This window comes from Salmo trutta, chromosome 12, assembly GCF_901001165.1.
Source record: "Salmo trutta chromosome 12, fSalTru1.1, whole genome shotgun sequence".
NCBI lineage: Eukaryota > Metazoa > Chordata > Actinopteri > Salmoniformes > Salmonidae > Salmo > Salmo trutta.
Window position 1 is genome coordinate 29,678,288 of NC_042968.1, and position 11,247 is coordinate 29,689,534.

The window sequence follows — 11,247 nt, forward strand, 5'->3', positions numbered from 1 at the left end:
AGAGCATTCTGGATAAGAGCGCCTGCTAAATGACTAAAATGTCAAATGAAAACTGTGACCTGATCATTGATTCAGATGTCAGCATTGATGAGAAATAAATATGGCTAAAATCTAGAAGTTTGATTAAAAGTTGTATTTTTATGATCATGGTACAAAATGTAGATATTGTTGTGGCGCTTGTGAAATACGGTGAGAAAAGCTCACACAAGTAATTAAATTGTGACTATTTCAACACAATAAAGCTATTGCATTTGCTCATAAAGTGGTATAATTTTAATAACATTTATTCATGGTCATGTTACAATTCCTTGAATATTATTTATTTTATTTAAGCTTTATTTTGTCTTGAAATTCATGTTACACAAAATAAGACACTGCCTTACTCTATTTGATCACAATAAAAAAAATAACATCTGATCTCAAGTTCATATCACTTCAATAAAAGTAATTTGTGGTCAATACAATTGTTTGAACTCTTAAAATATCTCAGAAGATATATTTTTCTAGACAGTGCCACAATAAGGACCCACTGGATGACTCTGTGCTATGTCTCTCACAGAATGATGGCTCTGTGAAAAACCAACCTCTTTCCTGTTCTCCTCAGCAAAGTTAAGGGAAGTGAAAGCTTGCTGGTGCAGCACTTTTTTAAGTCTAAGTATGTACACCAGATAGAAGGCACGTAAGGCGTGGTGAGGCAAGGCGATCGGCAGCATCAACCAGAACCGTTCGATCATCAGCTGTCTTCAGCTTCAGAGTCCACCATGGCTCCTGATGAGTTTGCTGGCGGGACAGTGGTGGCCTGTGTGATCCTGGGCCTGTCGTTCCTGGTGGGGGTCCCGGGGAACCTGCTGGTGATCTGGACCATCCTGAAGCACGTCCAGCAGCGCTCCCACACCGTGGTGCTCATCCTCCACCTGGCTGCTGCAGACCTGCTGGTGCTCATCACCCTGCCCCTGTGGATCTACTCCCTAGCCCACTCCTGGGTGTTTGGGGTGGCATCCTGTAAGGCCATGGTGTACGTCATCAACACCTGCATGTACAGCAGCGTCTTCCTCATCACCCTCATGAGTGTCGAGCGCTTTGTCGCTGTGCGACACCCCTTTGCCTCAGCCGGCTGGAGGAGGAAGAAGGCCTTGAATAAAGTTCTTCTTGTTCTGTGGGCTGCTGCATTCCTATTCAGCACCCCGGTCTTTCCCACCCAGGTGGTGGAGGGGGACCCTGGGGAGGAGCATTGCCTGTACAGGGACTACACCTCAGACGGCCAGGAGGCAGTGTGTGTTCTACTGGAGACGCTGGTGGGCTTTGCTGTCCCCTTTTGCATTCTTGTGGTCTGCCACAGCTGTCTCTACAGCCGCATCGCACAGATTACCTTTAAGTCCAAGCGTAAGTCCATGGGGTTGATTGCAAGCATGGTAGTGGTGTTCGCATTATGCTGGACCCCTCACCACGTTGGCAATGTGCTCTCCCTCGTCATCCTCACCATCAAGGGTTCCCACCGCGAGGCCGCAGCGCGTATAGAGAGCGTCAGAACCACCATGACTTTCATCGCTGGAGCGCTCGTGTTCATCAGTAGTTCGGTCAACCCTTTGCTCTATGTGTTTGTGGCGCGTACGTTCCGGAGTTCCCTGAGGGAGACAGGCATTCAGAAATTGTTCCGGCACATCTCAAGCACGGCTCCCGGAGAGGGGACTAAAGAACTGTCCTTTGTGACCAAGAGACCAAGCATCTCTCAGACACAGAGCCACAGCTCCCAGTGTGTCACAGAGACTAAGGAACAATTGGATGTACTTATAAATATATGTGAAAATGTTTCTTCCTGAGATTGAAAACGATTTTTATCATATGTTTTTGATAACGATTTTTGTGTGTAAATTACAGTTTGATTTGTCACATTGTTTCTATATGTTAATTAATTTAAAATGTAGAAGAGCAATTGTTAGTAATGCTTATGTCAAACATAATGCATATAAAACATTAAAATACGTTCTGTATATAATTTTACCTGTAGTGAATTTGAATTAACATTTGAAATACTTTTTAACATATACACATTTTTCTTTGTAGGCCCCACTGTGTTAGACACATTTTTCAGTTGTGGTATAATGCTCATTTCATGCTCAAATGTTTTTATATTCCATGTGCCACAGAAGAAAGAGCTTCATAGAAAAAAAGAACATAGTGTCACTGTATATGTTTGTCTGAAGCTATATGATATGAGTATAATGACTTAGTGTACTGTATGTATTCAGCTGCTTATCTTGAGGCCTTGCCTCACTACATTTATTTTAGACCCTCCTGATCTGGATAGAATATATTTCACCCACAGCTTTAGCCTTCATGATAATGGCAACCACAGATATCAGCCTCTTCCTATCATACTGAGCTTTCCAACTGTCTTCATACTGATCATTTCATTGTTATAGTTGAAGTCAATGAACATGTGTATGTACCCCATGCCATTCTTATTTATATTTTTTATTTAACCTTTATTTAACTAGTCAGTTAACAACAAATTCTTATTTACAATGACGGCCTACCCCGGCTGAACCTGGACGACGCTGGGCCAATTGTGCGCCGCCCTATGGGACTCCGAATCATGGCCGGATGTGATACAGCCTGGATTCAAACCAGGGACTGTAGTGACGCCTCTTGCACTGAGATGCAGTGCCGTAGACCGCTGCACCATTCGGAAGTCCTTTATGCATTTATTATAAATATCGCTTTAAAAAATGTGTTGAGAATGTTTCAAAGACCATTATAAACTGGGTGGTTCGAGCCCTGATTGATGATTGGCTGACAGCCATGGTATATCAGATCGTATACCACGGGTATGACAAAACATGTATTTTTACTGCTCTAATTACGTTGGTAACCAGTTTATAATAACAATGTGGCACTTCGGGGATTTGTGATATATCGCCAATATACCACGGTTAAGGGCTGTGTCCAGGCACTCCGCAAAGCATCGTGCTTAAGAACAGCCCTTAGCCGTGGTATATTGAACATATACCACACCTCCTCGTGCGTTATTGCTTAATTATAAGTGTTACAACAACAACAAAAAATCAGTCAGAAAGTATAAATCTGCTAGTTCTGTTTTTCCGGTCTACACTAAACATCTGTTCTGCGACAGCACGAGTCATGCTTTCAACTTCCCTCTCATCTACGGAGATTGCAACATGAAAATCTGCCTTGTGTCCCCTTTGACCATTGACGAAATGACGAATACGAATACTCTTTGGCACAGTCATATTGGAGAGAAAACCATATTGTTTTTGTTGGGCTAGGGGGTTTCCTATGTCAGCTAAATCAAGTTAAACATTTTATTCAAATAGGATACATTTTATTTTCATCAATATCATACTATTGATTGTAAATGATGATCCATCAGTCCTTATAGTCCAATAGGTGGCAGTGTACCTATTTTCCATTGACTGTGGAATTCTGACACATTCACAAGTCATTGCCCTCTCTCTCCATTTAATAGCACAGTTTCTAACTAACTTTTATATCAACTGTAAATGAACCCGCCTAAAAGACGTACGCTAAGGTGTAATTTCACTATATATTATGTAAGATGTGAGTAGCTTTATATCTGTGTTGACCATCAAGAGGCTCCACAGTGTCTCCGTATGTATTCTTCTGAAGGAGTGAGTCACACAGCGTTTGGCTGGGAGTCAGACAGGGCTCTGTCTCATCCTGCTCCAGTAAGCTTGGCTCTATTCAATGTGTCACGCTGTCACTCAGACACACGTACACACACACGCACGCACGCACGCACGCACACAAGCACACACACACACACACAAACACAAACACACACACACACACACACACACACACACACACACACACACACACACACACACACACACACTGAATGGAATAATTACTGCAGGAGACTACTCCAGGGCTGGGCAGGGCAGCTTGTGTCAACACAACCCAATTACAGGACAACACTGCCTAAATTGTTTTTCACCTGCTCCTGTAGTGTGTACAATATTAATGTAAGGGGTGGGGTGATCTCCTTTACCCTCTGTATATTTGTGAAAAATTATACTGTGACACTGTCTCCAGTAATCACAGCTGTGTGTGTGGTGGTGCTGGCTGCTGCCCCAGCAGGTGCTCCTGTCTTGTCTGAACCTAAGCCTAACCAATCACAGTGAATGTTTCAGCGAGCCTGGTCAGTCTATGTGAGGATGAGCCTGTGGTTCCTGTGGAGTTCACAGTTTCACTTCTGGTCTTCATCACTGCTCTGGGAACTGGGCTGCTGACTAAAATCCACTGGTGTCACACTGACAGAGGCCGAAACAGCCTGAGGCTTACCTACATCATATGACTGTCAACTAACCAATGGCCTTGGCTCATGTCTTGCTTCACTGATGTTGCTTGCATGGAGTGTAATAGGCTACACTCAACTGCACACTGAAAAGGAGATATAACAGGTTTGACACTGATTATCATCTCCTCTTTGACTTTCTGTGAGTCACAGTTATCGGTGTGACAATGTAATTATGGAAAATTACAGTGGGTAAATGGTGTGACGTGAGTTATATGTGCTGAGCACATCAGCAAGAGGACTCTGCCAAGCTCTGAACGTTTGGTGCAAAATGAGGAAACAACCGTCAGTGTGTGAGAAAAAGTTAGCAGGGTGTCAAACACATGTAAACCATTGGTCACAGCTTGCCAGAGTAGGATTGTCTCTCTAGTCTGGAGAGAAAGGACAAGTTCATTCAGAATTGAAGTTTCTCACCATTAACACTCACTGAAGGAAACACAAAACATAGAGACCGACTACTTTACGGCAATTCCCTTTATGTGTAGATAGAAACACGTGGGAAATACATGCCAGTCCCATCATACATCACAGTCCCATCATACATCACAGTCCCATCATACATCACAGTCCATCATACATCACAGTCCCATCATACATCACAGTCCCATCATACATCACAGTCCCATCATACATCACAGTCCCATCATACATCCCAGTCCCATCATACATCCCAGTCCCATCATACATCCCAGTCCCATCATACATCACAGTCCCATCATACATCACAGTCCATCATACATCACAGTCCCATCATACATCACAGTCCCATCATACATCACAGTCCCATCATACATCATAGTCCCATCATACATCACAGTCCCATCATACATCACAGTCCATCATACATCACAGTCTCATCATACATCCCAGTCCCATCATACATCACAGTCCCATCATACATCACAGTCCATCATACATCACAGTCCCATCATACATCACAGTCCATCATACATCACAGTCCCATCATACATCACAGTCCCATCATACATCACAGTCCCATCATACATCACAGTCCCATCATACATCACAGTCCCATCATACATCACAGTCCCATCATACATCACAGTCCCATCATACATCACAGTCTCATCATACATCACAGTCCCATCATCCACCACTGGTATGTTGTATGTATAGGCCTTAGGAAGAATAATGCATTTTATGAGACATCATACATCAGTCCCATCATACATCACAGTCCCATCATACATCACAGTCCATCATACATCACAGTCCCATCATACATCACAGTCCCATCATACATCACAGTCCCATCATACATCACAGTCCATCATACATCACAGTCCCATCATACATCACAGTCCCATCATACATCACAGTCCCATCATACATCACAGTCCATCATACATCACAGTCCATCATACATCACAGTCCATCATACATCACAGTCCCATCATACATCACAGTCTCATCATACATCACAGTCCCATCATCCACCACTGGTATGTTGTATGTATAGGCCTTAGGAAGAATAATGCATTTTATGAGACATCATACATCAGTCCCATCATACATCACAGTCCCATCATACATCACAGTCCATCATACATCACAGTCCCATCATACATCACAGTCCATCATACATCACAGTCCATCATACATCACAGTCCCATCATACATCACAGTCCCATCATACATCACAGTCCCATCATACATCACAGTCCATCATACATCACAGTCCCATCATACATCACAGTCCCATCATACATCACAGTCCCATCATACATCACAGTCTCATCATACATCACAGTCCCATCATCCACCACTGGTATGTTGTATGTATAGGCCTTAGGAAGAATAATGCATTTTATGAGACATCATACATCAGTCCCATCATACATCACAGTCCCATCATACATCCCAGTCCCACCATACACTGCTCAAAAAAATAAAGGGAACATTAAAATTACACATCCTAGATCTGAATGAATGAAATAATCTTATCAAATACTTTTTTCTTTACATAGTTGAATGTGCTGACAACAAAATCACACAAAAATAATCAATGGAAATCCAATTTATCAACCCATGGAGGTCTGGATTTGGAGTCACACTCAAAATTAAAGTGGAAAACCACACTACAGGCTGATCCAACTTTGATGTAATGTCCTTAAAACAAGTCAAAATGAGGCTCAGTAGTGTGTGTGGCCTCCACGTGCCTGTATGACCTCCCTACAATGCCTGGGCATGCTCCTGATGAGGTGGCGGATGGTCTCCTGAGGGATCTCCTCCCAGACCTGGACTAAAGCATCCGCCAACTCCTGGACAGTCTGTGGTGCAACGTGGCGTTGGTGGATGGAGCGAGACATGATGTCCCAGATGTGCTCAATTGGATTCAGGTCTGGGGAACGGGCGGGCCAGTCCATAGCATCAATGCCTTGCTCTTGCAGGAACTGCTGACACACTCCAGCCACATGAGGTCTAGCATTGTCTTGCATTAGGAGGAACCCAGGGCCAACCGCACCAGCATATGGTCTCACAAGGGGTCTGAGGATCTCATCTCGGTACCTAATGGCAGTCAGGCTACCTCTGGCGAGCACATGGAGGGCTGTGCAGCCCCCCAAAGAAATGCCACCCCACACCATGACTGACCCACCGCCAAACCGGTCATGCTGGAGGATGTTGCAGGCAGCAGAACGTTCTCCACGGCGTCTCCAGACTCTGTCACGTCTGTCACATGTGCTCAGTGTGAACCTGCTTTCATCTGTGAAGAGCACAGGGCGCCAGTGGCGAATTTGCCAATCTTGGTGTTCTCTGGCAAATGCCAAACGTCCTGCACGGTGTTGGGCTGTAAGCACAACCCCCACCTGTGGACGTCGGGCCCTCATACCACCCTCATGGAGTCTGTTTCTGACCATTTGAGCAGACACATGCACATTTGTGGCCTGCTGGAGGTCATTTTGCAGGGCTCTGGCAGTGCTCCTCCTGCTCCTCCTTGCACAAAGGCGGAGGTAGCGGTCCTGCTGCTGGGTTGTTGCCCTCCTACGGCCTCCTCCACGGCTCCTGATGTACTGGCCTGTCTCCTGGTAGCGCCTCCATGCTCTGGACACTACGCTGACAGACACAGCAAACCTTCTTGCCACAGCTCGCATTGATGTGCCATCCTGGATGAGCTGCACTACCTGAGCCACTTGTGTGGGTTGTAGACTCCGTCTCATGCTACCACTAGAGTGAAAGCACCGGCAGCATTCAAAAGTGACCAAAACATCAGCCAGGAAGCATAGGTACTGAGAAGTGGTCTGTGGTCACCACCTGCAGAACCACTCCTTTACTGGGGGTGTCTTGCTAATTGCCTATAATTTCCACCTGTTGTCTATTCCATTTGCACAACAGCATGTGAAATGTATTGTCAATCAGTGTTGCTTCCTAAGTGGACAGTTTGATTTCACAGAAGTGTGATTGACTTGGAGTTACATTGTGTTGTTTAAGTGTTCCCTTTATTTTTTTGAGCAGTGTACTTCACAGTCCCTGTAATATAGGAAACCACCAACCATATAATGTCTTAAACACACTTTCTCTGACACAGCATGCCCTAAAAGCTTTCATCTGAGTTTCATACACTCAGTGGGAGGGAGGCTGAGAGAGAGAGAGAGAGAGAGAGAGAGAGAGAGAGAGAGAGAGAGAGAGAGAGAGAGAGAGAGAGAGAGAGAAAGACCTTCACCAGAAGAATTTCAATGTGAAGGGATCCACCACTCCTGAGGCTTGGGGAAACAATAGGGTGAAAAGAGGTGATGAGACAAAAGTCCTTTCCTTTGTATTGTCTACAGCCCATAGTTACCTAAAGTACAGAAGGAATGGGCCAAGAGAGCAACAAAACACACCATCCTGGGAACCAGGCCATGGATTAACAATTCACAGGGCTCCCAAGAGGCAGCAGACATGTGCCATGTGCCTGGACAAGTACCTGTAGGAATGTACAGAAGTTTTTTTTTCTTGTAGCCTAGCTATGAGGTATGTATAGGCCTTAGGAAAAATAATGCATGCAACACCTCATACTATATGTTGCAGTGGTGTAAAGTACTTAAGTAAAAATACTTGAAAGTACTTTTTTTGGGTAACTGTACTTTACTTTACTATTTCTATTTTTTACAACTTTTAATTTTACTTCACTACATTCCTAAAGAAAATAATGTTATTTTTACTCCATTCATTTTCTATGAAACCCAAAAGTACTCGTTACATTTTGAATGCTTAGCAGGATGGGAAAATGGTCAAATTCATGCACTTATCAAGAGAACATCCACGGTCATCCCTATTGCCTCTGATCTGGCGGACTCACTAAACACAAATGCTTTGTCTGTAAATGATGTCTGAGCGTTGGAGTGTGCCCCTGGATATCTGTCAATAAAAAAACAAGAAAATGGTGCCATCTGGTTTACCAAATATAAGGAATTTGAAATTATTTATACTTTTACTTTTACTTTCAATACTTAAGTATATTTTAGCAATTACATTTACTTTTGATACTTAAGTATATTTAAACCCAAATACTTTCAGACTTTTACTCAAGTAGTATTTTACTGGGTCACTTTCTCTTTTACTTGAGTAATTTTCTATTAAGGTATGTTAACTTTTACTAAAGTATGACAATTGGGTACTTTTTCCACCACTGGTATGTTGTATGTATAGGCCTTAGGAAAAATAATGCAGGCAACACCTCATACAGTATGTTGTATGTATAGGCCTTAGGAAATATAATGCATTTTATGAGACCTTTTCCCAAGACTTACCGTTGAGTTATTTTATGTCCTTCCACACAGGTGTGCTGTTACTCACACAACAAGTTTCTCTGAACAGCTTCGACCCCCAAGCCATAAGACTGTTGAACAGTTAATCAAATGGCTACCCTGACTATTTGCATTGACACCCTTTTTATTTGCACTGACTCTGTTGCACTGGATCTGTGCACACTCACTGGACTCTACCCACACACTTACACATACTACACTGACACACCAACACACATAGACTACATACGACAACATGCACTCACACACACACACACACACACACACACACACACACACGCACACACACGCACACACACGCACACACACGCATATTGACGCCACACACACAGACACACTTTCACAAACGCTGCTGTTACTCTGTTTATTATTTATCCTGATTGCCTCGTCACTTTTACCCCTACCTACATGTACAGTTGAAGTTGGAAGTTTACATACACTTAGGTTGGAGTCATTAGCCTTCCCTGTAGCTCAGTTGGTAGAGCATGGTGTTTGCAACACCAGGGTTGTGGGTTCGATTCCCACGGGGGGCCAGCACAGGGCAAAAAAAAAAAAAAAAAATGTATGAAATTGTATGAAATGTATGCATTCACTACTGTAAGTTGCTCTGGATAAGAGTGTCTGCTAAAATGTAAAATGTAATTAAAACTCATTTTTCAACTACTCAACAAATTTCTTGTTAACAAACTATAGTTTTGGCAAGTCGGTTAGGACATTGACTTTGTGTATGACACAAGTAATTTTTTCCAACAATTGTTTACAGACAGATTATTTAACTTAGAATTCACTGTATCACAATTCCAGTGGGTCAGAAGTTTACATGCACTGAGTTGACTGTGCCTCTAAACAGCTTGGAAAATTCCAGAAAATAATGTCATGGTTTTAGAAGCTTCTGATAGGCTAACTGACATAATTTGAGTCAATTGGAGGTGCACCTGTGGATGTATTTCAAGGCCTACCTTCAAACTCAGTGCCTCTTTGCTTGACATCATGGGAAAATCAAAAGAAATCAGCCAAGACCTCAGAAAAAAAATTGTAGACCTCCACAAGTCTGGTTCATCCTTGGGAACAATTTCCAAACGCCTGAAGGTACCACATACATCTGTACAAACAATAGTACACAAGTATAAACACCATGGGACCACGCAGCCGTCATACCGCTCAGGAAGGAGAAATGAATGTACTTTGGTGCGAAAAGTATATAGATACAAAAGTATCTATATCCACAGTAAAACGAGTCCTATATCAACATAACCTGAAAGGCCGCTCAGCAAGGAAGAAGCCACTGCTCCAAAACCACCATAAAAAAATCTAGACTACGGTTTGCAACTGCACATGGGGACAAAGATCGTACTTTTGGAGAAATGCCCTCTGGTCTGATGAAACAAAAATAGAACTGTTTGGCCATAATGACCATGGTTATGTTTGGAAGAAAAAGGGGGAGGCTTGCAAGCTGAAGAACACCATCCCAACCGTGAAGCACGGGGGTGGCAGTATCATGTTGTGGGGGTGCTTTGCTGCAGAAGGGACTGGTGCACTTCACAAAATAGATGGCATCATGTGGAAGGAAAATTATGTGGATATATTGAAGCAACATCTCAAGACATCAGTCAGGAAGTTAAAGCTTGGTCGCAAATGGGTCTTCCAAATGGACGATGACCCCAAGCATACTTCCAAAGTTGGCAAAATGGCTTAAGGTCAACAAAGTCAAGGTATTGGAGTGGCCATCACAAGGTCCTGACCTCAATCCCATAGAAAATGTGTGGGCAGAACTTAAAAAGTGTGTGTGAGCAAGGAGGCTTACAAACCTGACTCAGTTACACCAGCTCTGTCAGGAGGAATGGGCCAAAATTCACCCAACTTATTGTGGGAAGCTTGTGGAAGGCTACCCGAAATGTTTGACCTAAGTTAAAACAATTTAAAGGCAATGCTACCAAATACTAATTGAGTGTATGTAAAAGTCTGACCCACTGGGAATGTGATGAAAGAAATAAAAGCTGAAATAAATCATTCTCTCTACTATTATTCTGACATTTCACATTCTTAAAATAAAGTGGTGATCCTAACTGACCTAAGATGGAATTTTTACTAGGATTAAATGTCAGGAATTGTGAAAAACTGAGTTTAAATGTATTTGAC

The 11,247-nt window shown here is 43.0% G+C and overlaps 1 protein-coding gene across 1 annotated transcript; it reads left to right on the plus strand.

Moving 5' to 3' along the window:
* Positions 1 to 675: 675 nt before the first annotated feature.
* LOC115203316 (leukotriene B4 receptor 1-like) lies at positions 676 to 2,454 on the plus strand. The gene has a single exon (XM_029767897.1). The coding sequence runs from the start codon at positions 762 to 764 to the stop codon at positions 1,818 to 1,820; it is 1,059 nt and encodes a 352-aa protein (XP_029623757.1). The 5' UTR covers positions 676 to 761; the 3' UTR covers positions 1,821 to 2,454.
* The last annotated feature ends 8,793 nt before the right edge of the window (positions 2,455 to 11,247 follow it).